The sequence below is a fragment of the Agelaius tricolor genome, unplaced genomic scaffold (assembly GCF_023055355.1).
Source record: "Agelaius tricolor isolate 1412-34295 unplaced genomic scaffold, bAgeTri1.0.p SCAF_3, whole genome shotgun sequence".
Lineage (NCBI taxonomy): Eukaryota > Metazoa > Chordata > Aves > Passeriformes > Icteridae > Agelaius > Agelaius tricolor.
Window position 1 is genome coordinate 21,217,890 of NW_027269263.1, and position 23,089 is coordinate 21,240,978.

General features: G+C 44.1%; 1 protein-coding gene across 1 annotated transcript; it reads left to right on the forward strand.

Moving 5' to 3' along the window:
* The first annotated feature begins 65 nt into the window (after positions 1-65).
* Positions 66-22,264, forward strand: ACO2 (aconitase 2). The gene is made up of 18 exons (XM_071423005.1): positions 66-168; positions 5,821-5,963; positions 7,019-7,277; positions 9,434-9,526; positions 11,457-11,615; positions 11,803-11,953; positions 13,162-13,266; positions 13,520-13,611; positions 13,894-13,999; positions 15,088-15,245; positions 16,298-16,371; positions 17,055-17,166; positions 17,343-17,465; positions 17,668-17,823; positions 19,781-19,972; positions 20,796-20,928; positions 21,239-21,360; positions 21,766-22,264. The coding sequence occupies exons 1-18, from the start codon at positions 133-135 to the stop codon at positions 21,907-21,909; spliced, it is 2,358 nt and encodes a 785-aa protein (XP_071279106.1). The 5' UTR covers positions 66-132; the 3' UTR covers positions 21,910-22,264.
* The last annotated feature ends 825 nt before the right edge of the window (positions 22,265-23,089 follow it).

The following is a 23,089-nucleotide window of genomic DNA, read 5'->3' on the forward strand; positions in this document are numbered from 1 at the left end:
CCACGACCCTCTCCTGTCGCGTGTGTCTCCCTGCCAGGACCCGCGCGGCCACGCCCCTGCGCGCGCGCCGGAGATGTCAAAGGGGCCGCGTGACGCCATCGCCGCGCGACTCCATCTTTGTCAGTGAACAAAATGGCGCCGTACTGCGTGCTGGCGGCTCGGCTGAGGGTGAGCGGCGGCAGCGGGCGGGGCAGGCAGCGGGCGGGACGGGCGGCGGGGATTGCGGCAGGGACAAGATCGCTGCCCGCTGGGCAGCCACGAGGGCGGCCGCTCCCCCGCAGCCTCGGGGTCGGGCCGTCCCCGCCTCCGCGTGTAGGTCAGCGTGTCCCCGCTGCGGCCCCACGCCCTGTTTCCATGGCGATGGTGGGGCGGCCGCGGCTTTGGTGGCGGCGGCGTGGCCGCTGCTCGGTCCCTAGGGCAGGACGTCTCCCGCCACCGGGCCCGGCCGGCCGTCAAGGTGAGTGCAAGGTGAACGGGGCGGCGGGGACGCGGCCTGGCGCCGCCGCCTCGCCCGTCTGCCCGGACCCCGCTGCGGTGGGCTGGAGTCGCTGTCAGAGCCCCGGGCCTAACAATGCAGAGAGCCCGAGGGCGCGGGCCCGAACGCTGAAATAAAAGGTCTTTCCCTGGGGCAGGCATTTTTCTTTCCCTCATCTTTTATTGCTTCCCTTTATGTGCATGCGGCAGCACAAGGTGACTCCTTGTTGTGTCTTTGGCTACTTTGCTTCCAAAATCCTCCTTTTAGTACAAACAGAGGCCCCTGGTTGACAAAGATGCCAGCCTCTCTGTGTGGGGAACTAGGACGGCTGAAGAAGCAGGCAGGTCAGACACATAAATTACCTTTTTTCCTGGGCCTGTGATAGAGGCTCTCGTAGTCTTGTTTGTCATGACCTCTAAAACTCACCTTCGCCAGTAATATGATCTTGTCACAGAGATTGCCTTCCTTAAGACCTGGTTGTGTTTAGTGTCTACTCAGTAATAAAGTTTTCATATCTTTTAAGGCCTATAAGGCAAATATCAGGTGCAATTTTCTGTTTAGGGCTTCTAAGGGATAAGGAAGCCTTTGCTCTCTTGTGATAAAGGCAGGCAGTGTAACTTCTCAGTTTCCCACTGTGACCTTGGCCAATGTGTTCCCCTTGCTTAGGGAACTGAAGTAAAAATTTGGTTGGCTTTTAGTAGTCTAAAAGTCTTTTGTGAATCTTAATTCCAGTTTGGTAATTACTATCCTACTTCAGAGGTAGATGCTTTAGAAAAGTGTAGTAGTTTTTAAATTTAAATGAAAGTTACAGAATAGCACCATTTTGGTTAGGTTGGCATACTTGTTCTTACTTGTTAAATAGTTTTTAGTTAGTACTTTGAACAGAAATGACTACTCATAAAATGAAGGTAAATCTTTTATTAGGGTAATGAATTGGTTCTTGTTTTATGCTGTGACACTGCATGAGAACAAGCAATCATTTGCTATAATGAATATTGTATGATGCAAAACAAAGGCTGTGCTGGCACAGTCAATATGGGGAATTCAGCATTCCAGAAGGTTGTTGTCTATTATCAGGCAAGGGGTGCATATTTCTTTCTCCCCTGTGAAGTACTAAATCTGTGATTCTAATCACACATGCCTCTAGGTGATGTCTTTAGGAGCCAGGGGATTTTTGCCCCTGTGTAGCAGCCTAGAGATTAATGAATATGAGCATCATCTTGTCAATCACTGTGATAGTGCCAGCATTGACCATGGCACACATTGCTACTATTGGTTCTGTTTGCCTCCCATCCTGGAACTGTTTTGGAGCTGGAACTGCAGAGAAAGCTTGCCTCTGAGGGAAATAAATTGGAATTAACCTGATTTGAACTGACTGTCCTATTTAAAGTTCTAATAGCCTCAAAGGGTCAAGATCTCTTTTCTGCCTACCTAAAATAATGCCTTTAGTAGCATTCCATTTTTCAAGCTACATTGCCTGAAGATTGACTGAGAGGGAGGACGGTAAAGCTCTAAACTGCCTGAAATATCAGGTTTATTGACGGCATTGTGGGTAAGTACTGAAATTATGTGTGAGCAGCTTTGTCTGTCTGGCAGAAATGTTGGGCAGGGCTAAACTGATCTTCAGAACCATAATTTTGGTTGCTCTTTTGAGGTGGGTCTAGAAAATGAGCCCGCATTTACAATTTGATTATGCCATGCTGGCTTTGCTTTTTTTTTTTTTTTTTTTTTTTTTTTTTTTTTTTTTTTTTTTTTTTAAGGCTGAATCATGGTGAATGTTGGAAACTTGGCCAGTGTTCTTAGCTCAGGGAAGATGAGGAAAGATGGTATTTTGGGTTTCAGCTGGGATTTCTAGGACAGATTTCCCAGACAGAAGTGCACGTAACAGTTGCTACTCTTTTGAACATGAGCTTTTGCTCACTGGGCTCGTTCTGCCTTACCGGCTGCCAAAATGCAAGTTATTTTCTGAATTCAGACTCCCCTTGCACCTGGAACATTCACTATAGTGAGAGCTAAATGCATGATAGCTACCTTAAAATTTGTAAAGAGCAGTGTTAGCTTCCTTACAGAGATTTCAGAAATAATGACCCATTTATTAGACTGGCTTTCTTCTGTCTTTGAAGGAAGCTTTTCACCTTGTGAAACACCAGTAGGCTTAGGAGCCCTGTAATGATTACTGCCATTCCTTTTACTGGAATTTGAACAAGGACACTGCAAACTGGAATAAGGGATTCATTGCCAGGTGAGAGGAGGTCACTGGGCAGCTGTTTGGTCAGCCTGGAAATAAACAGTTCCTGGATAAAAGGGAAAATTTATAGATTTATAGATTGCCTGCTTCCCTTGGCTCTTGGGCTCGAGGCACTTCTCACTGCTGACTAAAAAAACACCATGGAAGCCCCCACAAAGCGCTAGTACGCTCCCTCTCAGAGAAGAGTGAGCGGGAGTCAAACTGGGAACTGTCAGGCTTGTGACTTTTCCTTAATCTTGCAGTTCTCCCACCCTGTTTCTGAGGATGCAGTAGGAGAAGAACAAGCAGGGAGAAGAGTCAGATGTGATGAGTGATAAAGTGTAAATTCTTTGTGAGGAGAGATCAGACTTTTAAACCAGGCAGTTTATACTTGTTGCTTGGTGGTGGTGGATCCTTAGACTTGCTGGGTGCCAGCATAAGCAGAACCATATTGAATCAAATTAATTCCCAGCAGAAATACAGGATTAGGTTTATATCCTGGTAAAACGCAGATGGCACTTTTTAAATAGGTGCCTTTTAACATTCTTATATAGAGAAAAATGCTTGTCTAGTCTGCTGAAGCTGATTGGTTTAGGCAGTTATTTTCCCTGGGTCATATTGGCCATTACAGAAACTGACCTTCACTTTTCCAGACTTCTCCAGGTCCAGACAGAATCCTTCACCTTAAACACGCTCTCTTCCTGCTTTTGATGGTCTGAAGCTGTGATCAGCAGGATTCAACTACTTTGTATTGCTGATCTTGATTACCAGCTGAACACTGACATAGTATTAGAAAAAATGTTACATTTCCTTGTGCCGTTTCATGAAGTGAAAAGACCCATAGACATGTATGTTCAAACAGAAAAGATTTTACCTGAATTTTGTTTGAAAAGTTTTGTTGTACCTCTTTTTGGAGTGCCCTGCTTCAGATTTCTATTTTAATCAGCTCTGATCCCAGGCAAGACTAAGATGCTATGAAGCCTGTGCTATTACTTTTATTTGCATATCTGTTCTTCTCTATGATGAATTCAGAAGAAATTATTGCATTAAACCACAATACATTTCCTGGCCTGGAAAAGAGATTGTTTTTCCATAAACAGTGATTAAATAGCTCAGTGTTTTTTTTCCAGCCACTCCAGCAGTTGGAGACTTTCACAAGACTGAATATCTTGTGATGTTAAAAAAAATAAAAGGCTAGAACAAAGCAAACATAAAAGTTATGTGGCTACTAGGTAAAGAGCAGCTTTGCCTAGTTTGTATGTTAAACAATGAGAAGCTGGGTGATGTTTGTATTGGTGTGGGTGGTTGTTCTAGGCGGGGGGGGTTTGTTTTTGGTTTTTTTTTTTTTTGCTGGTGGAGGAAGGAAAGGTCTAAGTCTGACACCTGTGATAAGTTCTGGAAGTTCTAGGATTAAAGTGCAGCACAGTGAAATTTGATTACTGGGCTTCCCATGCACTCATGGAGGAGCAGTGCCCTCTTTGTATCACCAGGTTCACTTCCCTCAGATACTCTTTCCATAATGGTGGTGTACAACTGCTATAAGTCTTTCCTGCTTCTACCAAAAGCTCTTTCTATAATGGCTGAGGATAGCTTGGTAAAAATGCAAACTGCACCCTTCTTGCTAGTGCGCTGAGTAGTGTGATCTTGCCTAGCTTTCCCCAAATTTTTGTTGCAAAAGATACTAAAAAGTGTTATCAAAAGGACAATAAAGCAAGAGATTTTGATAAAAATTGGTGATGTCTCTTTGATTGTGATTATTTCAGGCAGTCTTTTCAATGCTGGTATCAAGAAAGTTGGAAAAAATATTCACACAGAAACATTAAAATGCTTGAACAGGTTTAAAGAATTAACTAGGCTTTTTTGACAGTGGTAAAAAAAACCCCAGTGGTGGGTACAATAATTGTGTTCTGAACAAGGAATATTTACAATCACACATGCAAAAGGGGTGTTTAGTGTAACACTGCTACATTTATTAACCTGTATTTATCAAAACTTTGTAACTCTGAAATAGCAGATGAATAGAAAAAGCAGGATTGAGGTTAAGGTGTAGTACTGGAGGAGGAAGAGTTCTGAACTCTTTTCTTCAGTCTGTTTCCAGACTTCTGATGCTGATGAGTGAGACTTTGAAAGCATGTAAGAAATGTGTGTGCCAAATCCTTGGAAGTTTTTCTGGAGGTTGCTCTCTGACTCAGTTTTCAAAGCTGCGTGAGAGCTTTTAGCCCTGGGCACTGACCCGTCTCTTTCAGGTCAGATGCTGTAAAGGTGCCTCGCCATAGCCTGCCCTTCTCCTGTGTTCCAGGAAACTGTCTCACTGTAGAGGCTGCCAAGTAAATTTGGGCTTTTTTTTTCCCCTGGCACTTTCTGCTGATGCATTCAGCTCACAGTATAGTCCACCTGTCATGCAGCTAACTCACCTGTAGGGTAAGTGCAAGGTTCTTCAGAGGCAAAAGGTGAGGGTGCCTTTGTGAGAGTGTGGAAAAGAGCACCAGCCAGGCTGGTGGAGCTGGTGAGTTTTTTTCCACATTTTGCTTCTCCTGCTCTGTGTTACATTGTAGACCAGGCCTGTACACCAAAGTCTCCTTGTGGAATTTAATATGTTTCGTAGCAGTATGGAGGGATCCTGCCTAGGAAACTTAGTATGTGATGGTGGAACAGAGGTGTGTCCAGTCAGAGTGGCGCTGTATCACCTGCCAATGTCAATTTCAATGTCAACTCAATGCCAGCAAGCAAATACTAGGGATAGTTTGCTTTAGAAGCAGCATTGGTTCTTCACCATGACCCTGATGTGTCAGGAGCATGGCAGACTGGTGCTTTCTTGAGAATTGGCTCATCATTGCCTGAAAGCAGATTTCTCATTTGAAAGTGTAAGGCTTCTGGTACAACAAAGAAAAATGTGGAATAATTTATTAAATGTTACCTGTCCTGGGTACTTTGGTGTCTCTGGGTACTTTGACTGTTTAAGATAATATGGAGTATTGTATAATGAAATATATTTGAGTGCCTTTGCCTTCCTCAGTCTGTAAAATTCCAGTAACAAAATCTGAAAAACATTTTCAATTGATATGTTACAGAAATTCACTCTGCAGGGCTCCAGTTTTAATATTCTCCTTTTTTTCAGCATGCCTTGAACAGTGGGGTACGACGCTACCATGTTGCTCCTGTCCTGTGCCAGCGGGCCAAGGTGGCCATGAGCCACTTTGAACCTAATGAATACATCAATTATGAAAAATTGGAGAAGAACATCAACATTGTCCGTAAGAGGTAAGAGTGGAGAAGGGAAGAGAGGAGGGGTCAGGATACTGAATTGAGCTCTGCAGTGACAGGAGAGGAAGAAAAAATTGTTGCGGGGCCCTGGCACAAGGAATGTTTACCAGGGAAAGCAGCACTGAACAGTGGCAGTTGTAAATACAGTGAAGCATGAGTTGTAGTGTCTCCTTATAGTGGTGGGGCACTGTGGGAAGGGTTGAAGGATATGATGAAGCAGTGCAACGTGCAGAGAACCAGGCCAGTGCAGAGGAGGTGCTAGAAAGGGCTCCATCCTCTTTGTTTAATACCCTTATTGAGGAGTCTTCACATTGGCCCTTGCTTCTTTCTGGGGCAGCAGCGTGTGGGTCAGGGTTGTTAGAGGCTAATGCTTCTTTATGCTGTGTTCTGCTCTAGGTGTTAGGCATGGAACAAAGGGCTAGGAATTCATAGCATATGTAAACATAGTGACCTTAATCTGCTGATAGAGGCTTGTGTGCCTGCTAATTTGTCATTCCTGCTCCACTTACTGTGGCAATGGTTTGTATGACTTGTCCTTCAGTCTTTGTGTCCCTTGTTAAATGTGGTAGTTCTCATTTCAAGTTGTTGTGTTGATTTAGTTACTTCTCAGAAGATCTTGCTACATACATAAATAGATTCCTCAGCTGATACAGCTGCAGAATGAAAGGTCTGAGGTCATGAAGCTCCACTTAGTTGTATTTGCTGTGGGATCTGGTATTTGTGAATTGAATCTGACCTCTGTCTCACCTCTACATTTGCTGTCTTGAAGTATGACTCAAGAAGTGAACACTCAATGTTTCTTTTACAGTATAGGAAGATTAGAAAAGAAAGCATAAAATTACATCAATTTCTATGTTTTTGAACTTTATGAACTGAACCCTTGTTTAACCATGTGCCAGTTGATATTTTAGTGCTGTAAGAAGAGCATGGAGGTTTCTCTGTCCTAATAGGTCTTAACAGTCTGAGCAATAGAGGGGAAGCATTCTATTACATGCTTAAAATGGCAAATGTTGAAGTACACAAGATGCAGATACTAAAATTATTCTCCCCAGGCTTGACCGCCCCCTGACCTTGTCTGAGAAGATTGTATACGGACACCTGGATGACCCAGCAAAGCAGGAGATCGAGCGCGGCAAGACCTATCTGCGCTTACGGCCCGACCGCGTGGCCATGCAGGATGCCACAGCTCAGATGGCAATGCTTCAGTTCATCAGCAGTGGGCTGCCAAAAGTGGCTGTGCCTTCCACCATCCACTGTGATCACCTCATCGAGGCCCAGGCAGGCGGTGAAAAGGATCTTCAGAGAGCCAAGGTCACTATTGCAGAGGCGTTAACTTCTGTCTGTTTGAAAATGTCCTTCCAGTTGAAGGATGAGCTCATTTTAAAATTTTTCCCCATAAGGACAGCCAGGGATCAGATATGATAACAGATTGCCTGTGGTGGTCAGCTCTGTAGGTCAGATGCAATGAAGAAACAGAAACAGACTAAATGGATTTTTGGGAGTTTTTCACCTCAGATTCACCCATTACATGGTTTAAAGGACCATGAATGTGGGAAGAGTTAGTCTTAAGTTGTTAGTGATGGAAGCCCAGATCGTTTGTGTTCTAGAGAAGATATTTCAGCTAAAGAAGAGAAAAAATAATTTCCAAGAGAAAAAAAAGGAAGTCAGATTACTCTATGTTGCAGTATGGCAGTGGGAAAAACCTAATGAACATATGCCTGCATTGCACTGGTCCCCCACTGTGAGGGGGAGGCAAGTAGTTACTTTCCCAAACCATTTGCTACTGATTATCTGAAGAGCAATAACTGAATCATGTGCAGCTTTCATTGCTTATGGGTATAGTATAAAAGTGTGTAAAAGTATGGAGGATGTTGGGTTTTATGTGGTAATTTCAAAGTGTTGTTTGTCCGACTGCTGATACAGTGCCATTTTAAAATTTTCTACTCAACTGTTTTACTGCTTATTCCTCCCCAAATGAGCTTCTGTAATCTATAGACACATTTATCTCTGACCAACATACCACAATGCATCTGCCAAGGAAATCTTGTTACTCTGAGTGGGCTTAGCCGAAGTCCACTGTCAGAGCCAGGAGGAATTGCACCTGGAATGTTGATACCAGAATTTACCAACAGTAAACAGGAGTCAGCTGCATTTTAAGATTTTAGTCCATATCTACTCTCACACAGCACTTGTGGTGTTGAAGTATCTGCTTTTGGCTTTCTTCAGTGGGCCACAATAAAGCAACTTGCACCACTCAGGAGTGATTTGGCGAGTTCTTGCTCTGCTTGTCTCAGTCCTAAGTTGTGCAATTAACAGTTTGAGACTTAACTAAATCAGACAATTTCTTTTCTCCTGTTCACCTCCTGTTTTCCCCTTTCCCCTATTCCTGCATTTATTCTCCATAGTGCAATTATATTTGCTGCAGCCCTGAATTGAGCTGAGTCCCTTCTTTGCCATCCACTCTGAGCAAAGCAAGTAAAGGTCCTGCCTTCTTCTGACTGGCTTCTGCTGCTGCCAGCTGGCACACAATGAATGCTGGCAGGCCAGAGGGTGGTTTGGGTTTACTGGGGGAGGGATGCACAAACAGAGTGGAGTGACCCAACTCCCAGTGGAAAACAAGGCTTAAAGAGCTGCTGCAGCCTCTTGGGAAACTTCAGCAAATGTGTGCTGAGACAATTCTTCAATTATCTCATTTCCCCTTTCCCTTTATTCTGAAGCTTAGCTGCATGAGAACAGTCTTTAAGAAATTCTCTCCTTCTAGTGCTTATCTTATCTACTCCAGCACTCTTCTGCCAAGAACTGTTAGGATATAATAGTGTCATACTTCCTTGGCAACCATGGTTTTTCTCACAAGCAATTTTCACGGTGTGACCTCCACCAACAATGGTGACAGTGCAGCAAGAAAGACAGCATTGTGTGAGTCTTAAAGAGGGGACTTGCTAGAATGACAAATGACACTCACCAACTCCCCTGGCAGTGATCACTTTGAGTTCCATTTCTTAATCTGTAAAAATAAAGCCAGAATATTTATCTAAGGGATTTGAAATGTCTCCAAAGCATCTGCATAGGAAAAAGAACACCCGGTAGAGAAGGAAGGAGGGGCTAGAATGAGTGAGGGAAACAGGTTAAAAAAAACCCCTGAGAATAGGGAAAGTGAGCACAGCATTTTTAAATGTCTTATTGGCAGGGTTTTCCTTAAATTGTGCTGTTTGGAATTAGAAACTAAAAAACTTTTAGTAGAGCTACAAGTGGGATGCAATTAAATGGTCTGTTACAGCTGTCTGTCAAACAGTCTTAATCTTAACCTTTTGGTTTTAAAAATTATGTGCAACTCCTTCCAGCTGCTGCAAAACTGGGAAGCAAACTACAGGCAGGCATGTGAAAGAAAGGAATGTGTTTGAACAAGCTTTTGCTGTATGGAAGAACAAAATGTGGTACTAATGCTCTGTGCTTCCCTGTGTGAATAGGACATAAACCAGGAGGTGTACAACTTTCTGTCAACGGCTGGTGCCAAGTATGGAGTGGGATTCTGGAAACCTGGGTCAGGAATCATTCACCAGGTAAAGTGTGTGTGTCTTTGCAGTCTTTGAACATGAGTGGGTCTTTCACCTTAGGGTGGAGAGAGAGCTCAAGTGCAAATCTTTAGAGAATTTCACTGGTTTAGGGAAACGACTTGCTTTGCTCGAGGCAGGCGAGGTTTCTTACTTGCTCTCTCAGTTATCTTGACCACAGTGCAGTTTTTTTTAAAGGTTATTTTGGTCAAACTGTAACCTGATGTATCATTAGGTAGTGCCAACAGCATGCCATGTGAATTACAGAAGCTTGAAATACCTTAACTGCTTGTGGGCTGGCTCCTCCTAGTACAATTAAGACTGTAAGGTGAGGCCATGAAGCTGACTACATGGGGTTAATGTGAATTGCTTTTGGTGGTAAGGAAAGCAGCCTTGGGAACATACTTTTTTTAGGATTATTATGTATGCATTTAGTTCTATAAAACCCAGAAGAGTATATGAGGACACAACAGAGCAGCGTACTTCAAGTACTCAGGAGTGGCAACACATAAGGAGTTGCTAGGTGAATTTGAATAAAATGCAAAACAGTTTCCAAGTCTGAGATTCTCTTGTTATTACACTTGGATCTAAAAAAGAATATGACAGTCCCAAAATAATTTACCACTTGATGAGGCTTTTTGTTTTTTTAAAACAAACACCTCTGTCAGGATGTCCCTAACTTGCTTGCAGTTGGTTTGCTTTGAGGGTCCAGTAGTCATTTTTCATTGTTCCTCTGAGTCTCAGGCAGCAAAAGTTGAAGAGCAGCATGAAGCAAAAGGAGTAGAGAGGAGAATGGATGACTGGTAAGCCTCCTGTCAGCAGGGAACTTGTGACCAGGTGCAGTCAAGAGCTCTCTGCTATGTTTTCCTAGCTACAAAATGAGTTACTAAGGTTACCTTAACTTAATGTGACGCAACGGATGAACTCTTCAAAAGGTTATGGGAACACCTCGGGTCATTTGTGTTCCAAAGCCACTCGTAACATCTGTCATGTGGCAACATAGCTCTGTGCTGAGGTTACTAGTCTTCTTGTGGCTGACTTTCTCTGGCTGGAGGAAACTCGTCCTGTTGTATAGCTTCAGGTACAACTGTGCCAAAGTGAGGCCTTGAGAGTGACTCTTCTCACACAAATATGTTGATGTGGCTACAAGAATATAAAGCTGAAAGTTCTGAAAGCAAAGCCTTTGTCTTTTTGGTAAAGAACTGCCTTAGTTCTCTTCAAGCTGTTCTGTGACGCATGTGCTGTGAGTTCTGTGCTTCCCAGAAAGGCTGTTCCTAGTGTTGGTGTGGCACATATGCAGTGGGACGTTCATTAGCTTGAGTTCTCTACAGTGTTGCTACCACAGAAATCTCATTTTTTCATTGAGTATGGTTTTGTGGTTTTGTTAATAGTTGAAAAGTCTTTAATGGAACTGGTAGCATCAGTAAGGGAAGGGCAGTGTCTTGGTGAGAAGTTTCTCTGTGTAATTGAGTTTTGGCTGGCAGCATGGATTGGAGGAGCCTGTTGGTATTCTACTGCTATGGAGCACAAAGGCTGTGGAAGGATAAGTGCATTGGATAAGTGAACTGACTTGCTCAGCTGTTAACTAAGGGTATGGAGATTATGGAACAGACTCTTGAGGCCTAACAAAGGTAGCACCTTAGCAAAAGCCTAAACTGGAAGGAAAAAGAGGAGATTGTTTTCTAATTTTTTTATTATTCTGCGATGAGCAAGGATCCTGGGGCTGAGACTTGGTACCTTGTTTTGTCATTACGTCCTCCACAAGGAGTTTGAAACAAAAGAGATCAAAATTTCCAATCCAGCCCAAATTCAGTTATTTTCTTGCTATTGAAATCTGCAAATACAAACTGATCTAAACTCTTGTTTTTGTTTTCTTTCTGCTGTCTTCCCCCTTCTTTCCCACAAAACAAGCAAGCAAACAATCCATTTTTATTTTCAGATCATTCTGGAGAACTACTCCTACCCCGGGGTTATGCTGATCGGCACAGACTCACACACCCCCAACGGAGGTGGCCTGGGCGGAATCTGCATTGGTGTGGGGGGAGCTGATGCTGTGGATGTCATGGCAGGAATCCCTTGGGAGCTCAAATGCCCAAAGGTAGGAGCAGAAGGAATATGAAGCTTTGATGCCAAGGGTGAGATACATGATGTGTAAGGAGCATTGATTTTCAAGCACTGTGTATATAAGTGTGACAGGAATACATCCCACAGCAGAACTATATACTGTTACCTTTCTGACAGGAAGTGATGCCAGTATTTTTTTTTCCCTCATTGATGTTGCTCAGGTTATTGGTGTAAAACTGACTGGCAAGCTCTCAGGCTGGACTTCTCCTAAAGATGTGATCCTGAAAGTGGCTGGCATCCTTACTGTCAAGGGTGGAACGGGCGCCATCATTGAATACCATGGGCCGGGTGTGGATTCAATCTCCTGCACAGGTAAGTCAACACAGATCTCTTATCTGAGTGGATTGTTGGTGGAGCTGGGTGTTGAGCTATCTGTGGAGGCTGGGAAGGGAACCAAACAAGAAGTACCAAATGTTTTCCCTTAGCCTGGCCCAGCAGTTTGTACATGGCAAACTGGAAGAGTGGTGTAACAAGATAGCACTCCCTCTCAGTGACCTCTCTCCAATAAATCTTCTTGTGATTTTGAGAACATGGAATGGTTAATTGTGAAGAATCCTGTAAGATGGTGTGTCAGGATAAGAATAAGGGTGGATGTATTCCAGTGTAAACTTAAAGGGTGGAGATGTCAGCAATAAAGGAATGATGTATTCATTTCAGCCTAAAATAGGCTGTGAATAGAAAAAAGAAACAGGTTAATGGGAATATATGTGTGACAGCTGCTAAACAAAGAGCAGAGGTTCTGAGACTAGAAGGCAGTTTGTAACACACAGTTTATACTAGCTAATTGTGGATTTTGGGTGCTGAATTTGAACTAGCAAAAATTGTAGTTCTCTGTAATATGCTAGTTAGGACTAAACTCCAAGAAATGTCTTCCTTTAGCTTGATGTGCAGCCTTCAAGCTGGACTTCTCTCAATTTGCATGACTTGGCAACAACTTAGAATACTTGGTTTACAAACTGAGAGCAATTTGGGATTTTTCTTCTATGAAATCAGAGGAATTTTATATCTGCTTCTAGCTTGTTAAATATAAAACAGGAACTTCTACAGCTTCATTGCTGTGTCCTTGAAAGAGATGTGCTATGTTCTGTCACTGGAAGCATTTTATTCAGCCCATTAAATTTCTCACAAATATCTGGCTCCTCCAGTTAAAACAAATGAGATGGTAGGGAGGGACAGAACACTCATTGAAGGTAGCAGAGACACTGCTCACTGCTGTAAATTATTTGATACTCTGTGCAAACAGGAGTTCCTTGTTATATCAGTATCTGCATGTATCAGTGTAATTTTTGGCTCATTCCTTCCACAAGAGTCTGGTCACAGGCACTGTATTGATCAGACACATAGGGGGCTGACCCAGCCATTATATTGTCAGTGTCCTCTCAGTTGTGGCTTTAGGTTTCTGTGGCCGATGCGCTGATTTCTTCTAGCTTTGCTGTCTTTTGCATATACTGACTTTTGGAGAATTGAGTGGCCTTGGACTTTCTCATTTGACCCCGTGGTCTCTTCTCCCACTTCTCTAGGAATGGCAACAATCTGCAATATGGGGGCTGAAATTGGAGCTACCACGTCGATCTTCCCTTACAATGAACGCATGAAGAAATACTTGGGCAAGACTGGGAGAGCTGGTAAGAGGATTTGGGGGTAGAAGTATGGGTTTCATGTGAAGGTAAATTCTGGGAGCAGTATTCTCCTATGGTGTTGTCTGATGAGATTTTTGACCTTGTGTGGTCCTGTAGTTCATCTGCTACAAGCAGGGAGTCTGTAGATGAAGTGGCTGGGGAATTACACAGTTGACCCCCCTGTGTTTAGTTATTCTAGACTTCTTTTTCTCCCTCATATTTGCTGCACTTTTCAGATCTTCCTTCTTTCTTATTCCAGATATAGCTGCACTAGCAGATGAATTCAAGCAACACTTGGTACCAGATTCTGGTTGTCACTATGACCAGGTGATAGAAATCAACCTCAGTGAGGTAAGGCTTCATTTCTTCTGCCATTTTGAATGCTGTGATGTGACTCTGCTTTGTGTGACTGAAGACCAAGCTGGGAGTTTGATGCAACACCCCTGGTGCCGTGCTAGAATGTGTAAAATACATTCAGGTCTGCTTCACCTACAGCTTGTGCTCCAGTTTTCATGTAGGAGAATCTTAGTTAAACAACTTCCAGATAGAGCTGTGAAAGGAATCGATTTGCTGCTGTGTTTTGGGGTTATTCTTTGCTGCTGTGATTTCTGACTTTGTCACTGTTTCTTAAAGCTGAAACCGCATATCAATGGACCTTTCACACCAGACCTGGCGCACCCTGTGTCAGATATTGGTGCTGTGGCAGAAAAGGAGGGCTGGCCTGTTGATATCAGAGTTGGTGGGTAGCATTTGCTCTTTCCTCTGCCTTCGTACTTGTGGCATAAACATTGTTGTCTTGGGATAAGCTGTTGGTCATATAGCTTGGGATCCAGTTTTTTCACTGCTTCTCTATGTCCTTTGACTTTGGTGAAGTGTCATCTGTTCATGGCCATATAAATTTTTGGGAAAAGTAGTGACCACATGGGCCAAGTGTGTAGGATGAGATCCAGGATAGTAGGAGGGATTTTAATCTCAAAAGGTACACCAGGTTTCTTCCATTTTTGAAACGCTTGAATGTTTGGACTGACAGGAATGTTACCCATTGAAGATCATTTTTATTAAAAGTCTGTGGTATGGATTTACCTGTTGCAGAGAGTTGTCTGGAGCATGATTGTCAGCACTCCCAGCAGTTGGCTGTTGAACTCTTGGGACCTAGTAAAGTTAGTGCTTGCTGTCCTAAAAAGCAGGCTTGTAAATTTATGTACTTGCTTTTGGGATGGTAGTTTGTGGGCTGACTTCTCAACTGTTGCTCATGGAGTAGAGGAAGGAATGAAAAGAATGGAAATACATTGTAAAGCCATGTCCCAGGTGGGAAGTGTTACAAATAGGATACAGTTACAGTAGCTGTAACTGAGAGAGAATTTTTATTTTGCTGCTTAGCACCAGAATGCTGTCAGGATGGTACAGCATGTCCTTGTGTGGTCTTCATACTATACTGAAGATGTTTTCTTTTTCTCCATTTCTTGCCATCTTGATTTAAAGCTTTTTCTTGTCTTTGTGGAACAATACCTCTCTTTGGTTATTTGCTTAACCAAAGTGCAAGTAGGTGACACTCAGGTGTTGTAAAACAGTAACCTAGTCAGATTAGACTAGTGACTGAGTAGTGTGTTCTGACTGTGCAACCTCCAGAGCTGGACAAGGGACTGCTTGTGACCACACTGTATCACTGGGAGGCTTGGCAGTGTTGGTACCTGAAACCCTCTCAGTTTCCTTATCAACGGACAAGGTGGTTATCCCTTGTTTGTTCTTCTGGGAGATGGGTCAGGGAGAATCTTCCAAGTACCAGGGCTGCAGTAACCACCCCCCTGTTTCTGTCAAACACCACAGGCTTGATTGGCAGCTGCACCAACTCCAGCTATGAGGACATGGGACGCTCTGCAGCGGTGGCAAAACAGGCACTTGCACATGGATTGAAGTGCAAATCCAAGTTCACCATCACACCAGGCTCAGAGCAGATCCGTGCCACCATTGAAAGGGACGGTTATGTGAGTATGGCTGCTCTTTGCACTTCCAAACAGAAAGGGTTAAATTCTTCAGGACAGTACTCAGGGGGCCAAGTTAACTAATGGAAACCTCCTGAACTTTGTCTTCACTTACTGCTGGAGGTGCAATTACTGATGTAGTAGCTGGTCCTGTGCTACCGTGCCTGTGGGTCCTGCCATCATCTTGACAGTGTTTTGACCTGATATCTTTACTACCTGGGCATGTAAAAACAGGATTAGAACTAAACAAGGCTGAGGCAGTTGTCAGGAACTGGGGCTCTGAGGAGCGAAAAGCATAGCAAGGGATACCTCATGCTCCTGGGATTCTGTAGATGGCCATGGCTGACAAAAGGCTGCAATCTACTTTTATCCCAACATATAAAGAGAGCATACTCTTTTGTTGGAAGGTGGTTCCCAATTTCGACCAAATTTATGGCAAAACTCATACTGGCTTTAAAAGGAATGTGTCTGTTGAGGAACTGTTACCTACTTTCTGTGCATAAAATGTTGTTTTAATTAGCTTTACTATTTAGTAAATTTTTGATGCTGTCATAGTGTGAGGACCAAGTCTTTACATATGGATATGTCCAGCCAATGTTTGATGGCTCTTCTAACCAACTCCTACCTTTCAAGTCATACCTTTCCTTACCAGCTGCCCCCTTCATTGAGTTGTTTGCTGAGTAGACTGAGCAGGCACACATACTTGCCTGCACTGTTGCCAGTTCTCTCCTTACATGGACAGGAAGTCTATGGAATATTAATCAGACCAGACACTGCACTTCAGTCAGATGTCTGTAAGTAGCTGGATTGCTCAAGTTGAAGCAGGTGGAGAATGAGAACATCATGGCAAGTCATCCTGTGCTCTGCCCCAGTCTTAACTTACAGTCTTACTGGGGTCAAACCCCATGTATTTATAAAAGTGGCTCAAAACTGAAACAAGGAAGGGAATTTTCTCAGGCTCAGTGCTTCCTGTTAGTGTCTTCTTCCCCTGAAAGAGCAACCCCAGAAACTCATTCCAGGCATTCTATGGTAACAAAGTTATTTTCTGCCCCCAGGCAAAAATCCTGCGAGAAGTTGGAGGGCTGGTTCTTGCTAATGCTTGTGGGCCATGCATCGGCCAGTGGGACAGGTAAAATGACAGTTGGACCTCACTCTAGCTCTGTGTCTTTTAGCTTCCAGAATGCTCTGTGAAGCCTGATTTGATTGTAAATACAACACACTGGTAATTAAATGTTTAAAAACCAGCTAGCCATAGCTGTCTGGTATGTACGGGAGGAGGCAAAAAGAAGGACTACAGATTTATATTGAGCCTTTAGGTGAATAAAGCTGCAGAATGGACACACATTCTGGAGGCTTTTTGTAGAAGGCAAAGAATGGGGGGAAAGATTTGTTATCTATGAGAGGGTGGACTGAAGTTTGTATGGGCCTTTTAAAATAGAAAAATTGAATTGGTCCAGCTTCAGTCATTGGAGTGGCAGGGAGAATAATTCCCAATAGAAGGGATGGGAGGCACATTTTTATGTTGCTTCATCATGGCTGACCATGGAATATCCAAAGACAATGTGCTTAGTTGATTATTGTTCAACAGTGAACAACATGGGCTGTGAAAACTACTGCAAGAATCAGTGTTTGACTTGGGTTTGCATTCATTCATTTTGGGTCTGTGCTTAAGGGGGGAAAACATGTACAGGCAACAGCTCCTGTTTCTAAGATAGTGATTGCTGCCTAAACCAAGCTGGGGGATTCTGGCAGTAAGACATCTAGAAGCAATATTCCATTTGGATCTGATGAGAATGTTTGCTTCTTTTACAGGAAGGACATCAAGAAAGGAGAGAAAAATACAATAGTTACATCCTACAACCGGAATTTCACGGGTCGCAATGATGCCAATCCAGAGACTCACGCATTTGTGACTTCTCCAGAGGTAAGAAACAGCCAGAGGAGGGGCTGTGGAATAGTTCAGGGCACCTGCAGAAGAGGCCCAGTGTGCCTTGTTTAGTAGCTTTTGGCTGGTGGCTTTGAGACTTAGATGGAGGACTTCCAGGTGAAGCGATGGGACATAGAATATGCCTTTAAATTTGTCTTTGTTTTTTCTTTCAGATTGTCACAGCCCTGTCCATCGCTGGCACTCTAAAATTTAACCCTGAGACAGATTACCTGACAGGAGCAGATGGGAAGAAGTTTAAACTAGAGGCACCTGATGCAGATGAGCTGCCCAAACTGGTAACTGCTCTGTCTGGGGGCAGAGGGAGGGAAGACCTGACACTAGCAGTGTTTTCTTTATACTGAGGGAACTTACAGGCAGTGACCTCTTTCTTGACACATGATGGTAGAGCCAGAATGGGTGCAGTTGGCTGTATTGGCTTGCTCTTCATGTGCTGTTGGGGATGGCTGAGGCTGATGATTTTCCTTTCTTCTTTGGAAGGAGTTTGACCCAGGCCAGGACACCTACCAGTACCCTCCCAAGGATGGCAGTGGGCAGCGCGTGGATGTGAGCCCCACTAGCCAGCGGCTCCAGCTCCTTGAGCCCTTTGATAAGTGGGATGGCAAGGATCTAGAAGACATGCTGATCCTCATCAAGGTCAGGAACAAAGTGGGGGAGCATCAGCTATGACAAGTCTGCTTGAACAGGGGTTTGCACAGCAACTGCTAGAGGCTTTGGATGTGCCTTTGGGATACCTGATTCCCTCCCCTACAACCATGTTGTTACAGAAAGGGAAGCAAGGGGTCTTCCTTTCTTCCAGGTGTTTCTTTCTGATACTTCTTTCTGTTATAACTAAGTGACTCTTCTCCTTTGGGCTAGTGGTTTGCTAATACCATGCAAAAGCAGGCTTGTTATAGCATGTAATATGATCCTGTCCAAACCATGCAGTCTGCAGAATTTGTCCCAGTTACAACCTACAATGAAAAGGTGGATGGGTTCTTTAATTAGCATCTCTAATACTGACTGTTCTAAGATGTATTTTGTCTGAAATGAGGTCATTGGGAACTTCTCATACATCAGTATGCATGTTCTGTTCCCACTTTATAGAAAGAGAAATTACTTCACACTTGTTAAACATTGCAATTTGCTGTTTCAATGGAGACATGGGTTTCTCCTCACTGCCTGAGGTGAGTTAACAGATGGAAACTTCAGTTGATATGGTGAGAGGTTCTGAAATGCAATCCCTTATGAAGTGACCTTTGGGAACATTCCTGATTCTCAGTGACAGAGTTGGATGTACTCCCAAGGGCCACACTGCTGTGCAAAAGTTTTTGACACAGGCAATTCCTTTATAAGCACTTTAGAACTTACCAGTTGGAAGGCCATTATCTCTGGTTGGGAATTCTGTTCTTACAAGCTGAGAAGGCTTATGTGCAGTTTGGAAACTGAGAGGGTAACACTTGGCATCTTGTTGAAGTTCCCCAGCAGGGAGGCTGGGCTGTAGCAGGAAGGGCTTAATTGCTTTTTGTACCTGAACAACCTACTGCTGAGGGAAGTGAGAACACAGCAGGAGATGTCATGGCTAAGCTAATTTTTGTAATTTACCCTTTGGAAAAGGGATGTTCTTCTTACCCAATGCATGCAGAATGACCACTGTGTTCTGCTTTAGAGTGCCTTGTTTCTGTAACTGATGTGCTTTTCTGGGGTTTATGCCTTTAAAAAGAGATATGATGATCACATCATATCTCTTTTGAAAGGGACCACAGTGGGTCATCTGGTCCAACCTCCCTGCTTAAGCAGGGTCATCCCAGAGCATATGGCATAGGATTGTGTCCAGATGGTTCTTGAATATCTCCAATAAGGGGGACTCCACAGCCTTTCTGAGCAATCTGTTCCAATGTGGTCACTGCACAGTAATGAAGTTCTTCCTCATGTTCAGGTGGAACTTCCTATGCCTCAGTTTCTGCTCCATTGCCTCTTGTCCTATTGTTTGGCACCACTGAGCAGAGGCTCCACACTCTTGACACCCTCCCTTCAGATACTTACAGATATTGTAAATGAAAGGTCCCCTCTCATTTGTCTCTTCTGGAGGCTGAACAGGAGATGGTTCAGTCCCTTAATCACCTTTGTCGCCCTCTCCTGTACCTGCTCTAGGGGCTCCATGTCTCTCTTGTACTGGGGAGCCCAGAACTGAACACAGCACTCCAGAGGGCTAACTAGAGGGGACAGGATCACTTGTCTTGACCTGCTGGCAATGCTCTTCCTAATTCACCCCAGAATACCATTGGCTTTCTTGGCCACATGGGCACACTGCTGGCTCATGGACTGCTTGTTGTCCACCAGGACCCCCAGGTCTTTCTCTGCAGAGCTGCTTTCCAGCAGCTTGTGCATGGAATTACTCTTTCTCAGGTGCAGGACCCTGAACCGGCCCTTGCTGAATTTCAGACAGTTCTCTGCCCACCTCTCTAACCTGTTGAGGTCTTTCTGAAGGGCTGCAGAGCCCTCTGGAGTATTGACCACTCATCCCAGTTAATGCTTCACAGTTACAAGAGTTGAGGAAGAGTCAAGTACATTAGTCCATCCTGAGACATTCTTCTCTTCTGCTACGCTTTAGGTAAAAGGGAAATGCACCACTGATCACATTTCTGCAGCTGGACCGTGGCTCAAGTTCCGTGGCCATCTGGACAACATCTCCAACAACCTGCTCATTGGCGCCATCAACATCGAAAACGGCAAAGCCAACTCTGTGCGCAACGCATTAACCCAGGAGTTTGGCCCAGTCCCAGACACAGCCCGGTACTACAAGGTGAGACCTTCCCCTGACACGTCTATTTTAAGAGGATGTTTACACTTTGGGCAGTCTGTGCCAAATAGAAGGATCTCACCGTCCTGCTCTCAAGTAACAGCAGCTGCAAATTCATTCAGCATTGAGGCATTTTCTTGGTACTTTCTCTAATGATTGCAGTTCCTGTAGGAGATTCTGTCCCTACCTGCTATGGGGAAGAGGAAGATCTCGTGACTCAGAGGGGACCAGAGATCATAAACGAAAGAGGAAGAACACCTTTAGGCTTTGCACACCTTACAAGGCATGGGTGTCATCAGACGAACTAAATCTTGCCTCCTGGAATGCTTCACCTCTGACCAGTCTAATGTTTAAATAAATTATAGTCTTATCCTATTTATTCTTTAACACTAGGCTTCAAATCTCAAGAAATGTCCTTTTACCCTCTGGACAACTTGGCATTTGTTTCCGATTGGCTCTTTCAGTAGAGAGAAGTTAAAAATTTCCATGTCCCTTCCAGAAGTAGAGCAGAGGTCATGGCTTGTGCCAACACTGGTCTGGCATAGCATGATGGAAGGAGAGGTGGCAGGAAACGGAAGGAAAATATTTGCTCTGGATCCCAAGAGCAATCCTCCTCAGCCCTTGTCAGCAAGGATGGCAGTGCATAACTACTGTGAAGCACTAAACTTTATTTCTCTCCTTTCTCAGAACCCAAGGGAGTCTTCTGGGAGGTGTCATAGCATAGCAATGTCAGTAAAATGCTGAAATTAGATGTGTGGGTGGGTATTTATTGCCAATTCCTCACTTGAGTGGCTGCACAAATGTAAATCTGTGTCTTTTGTCACAGAAAATGGGTATCAAATGGGCAGTTGTTGGGGATGAAAACTATGGTGAGGGATCAAGCCGGGAGCATGCAGCATTGGAGCCACGTCACTTGGGAGGAAGGGTCATCATCACCAAGAGCTTTGCCAGGATCCACGGTGAGTCAGGCTTCCCTTATGGTGTTTGTAAACAGGATGTGTTCAGTTTGAGTGGAAGTGGTGTTTATACCTTGCCCAGGGCTCAACACCTCCAGGCATGAACCCTCCCTGCTGACAGATGGCAAGGTCCCTCCTGTCAGGACTCCTGTTACATACCTGGTTGCATATGCCACAAACAACGGATATGCTGATTTTGCTACAAAGATAGTAATCTAATCGTCATTGGAATAGTAGTGTGAGCAGGCAGAAGGTAATCATGCTTCCCTGGGATGGGATGTTACAAGTATGGTTGGTGGTTTGTTCTCTACAGAAACCAATCTGAAGAAGCAAGGTCTACTGCCTCTCACTTTTGCTGATCCAGCAGACTATAACAAGATTCATCCTGTGGATAAGCTGAGCATTGTGGGGTTGAAAGACTTTGCACCTGGAAAGGTAACTGTCTGGGTGACTTGTCATGCACTTGGGGGCAGGGACACGCCACTGATGGGGATCAGTGGTGAGTTGTGTGCTCGTGAGGCAGCACTGGCACTGATGAGCAGTGCAGCCTGCCAGCCTGGTGAGACACAGTGGGCTGGGACACACAGGGCGGGTCAGAATCAGTGGTGTTCTGAACAGTTAAGAGAAACCTTTGTACAGTACTCTGAATTCCTGGACATGTTGACTTAAGCCACGAGTGTTCCCTAGAAGGAACTGCAACCTTTTATTTTAAGATCCACCCTGAGCTGGAATTTTCCCTTTTCAGCCCTTTAAAACCATATAGAAATTTTCCTGCAAGAAGCTTCAGATAACCTTGTCCCTTGAAAGAGAAGGGAAAATAAAACTGTCTTCTTCCTTTAGCCTCTGAAATGCATCATCAAGCATCCCAATGGGAGCCAAGAAACAATCATGCTGAACCACACCTTCAATGAGTCGCAGATCGAGTGGTTTCAGGCTGGCAGTGCCCTGAACAGAATGAAGGAGCTGCAGCAGAAATCAAGCTAAGTGCGCACAATGCCCCAGTGCACTGGACTCGATTCAGCTTTGGCATTTTCATGAAAGTGCAATTCCATGCCTACTGTTGGAATAAATGTCTGATCAAATGTAACCATAGCTTCCTTTTTGTTATGGTACTTCCTCTTCACTGACACTATGAAAAGGGAGTGCAGCTAGGCTTACTTTTGTCTTTTAAATTCCCCGGCTTCCTTTTTCTATTTTGGCTCAATTTCAGTTCTCACACAGTTATTTATATTTGGAAATAACCAGCAAAGGTGGGTTTGTCTGCTCAGTTGGTTGTTTTCTGCCCATTCACTTTACTGATGGCTAAAGACTTAAAATGAAAATAAAGAATGTGACCGTCTCTTCTGTCATGTGTTATTGTATTCATCATCCTAATCCCCCTCATTGTTTTTGGGAGGGTGGGAAAGAACTTCTTCTAAATCACTGCTATATGGAGAAAAAACCCAAATTGAACAGTAACTCAGTGTAGTAAAAAAAAAGCCCTCACAGCTGTCCTGGACTGTTTAGCTCTTGACATTAACCTAGTGCAGGCTACACTTGTGATTATGACCACCCTCCCCCCTACATTCCTGTCTAGGGCAACACTGCCACTATTGCAGCAATGACAAACTTGCAAAGAACACCTGCTGTATCTGATTTCCCAGCACTGCACACTTAGTTTCCTAAAGCACAACTTACCGCAGGAGATGGATGTTGAGGAGTCTCTCATGAGAACAGCATGCAAAACCACATCACTACCACTTCACTTACTCCTAGGAGCCCTGACCCTGTCCAAAAGGAGCTGAGCAAAACCACTACCTGGAGTAGCTGGACTTCTTCCCCTTGCCCTGGCGCTACCCCAGAACAGCCTGTGTGGAAGCTCCTCACTTGTTTCACCCAAATTTCCACCTACACAAACAGCTGGGGGGTTTCTGCAAACAGTTATTTCCATCACAGCTAGATGGCTGCATGTGTGAGCACTGCTGCTCTGTAGGTGGCATTCAATAAGCTTATTGTGTGCACAGATGGACCTCAGTTACTATGTGAACCTAAAGAATTCTAGGCTCCCTTTTAATTAGGGCATTGCACCAGGAATAACAGTTGAGAATTAAGGGGTTCTAAGGATGCTGCAGGGAGGGCGCTGATGATTCAGGCTTTGTTTTCACAGTTGGAGGTTAAGCAGACC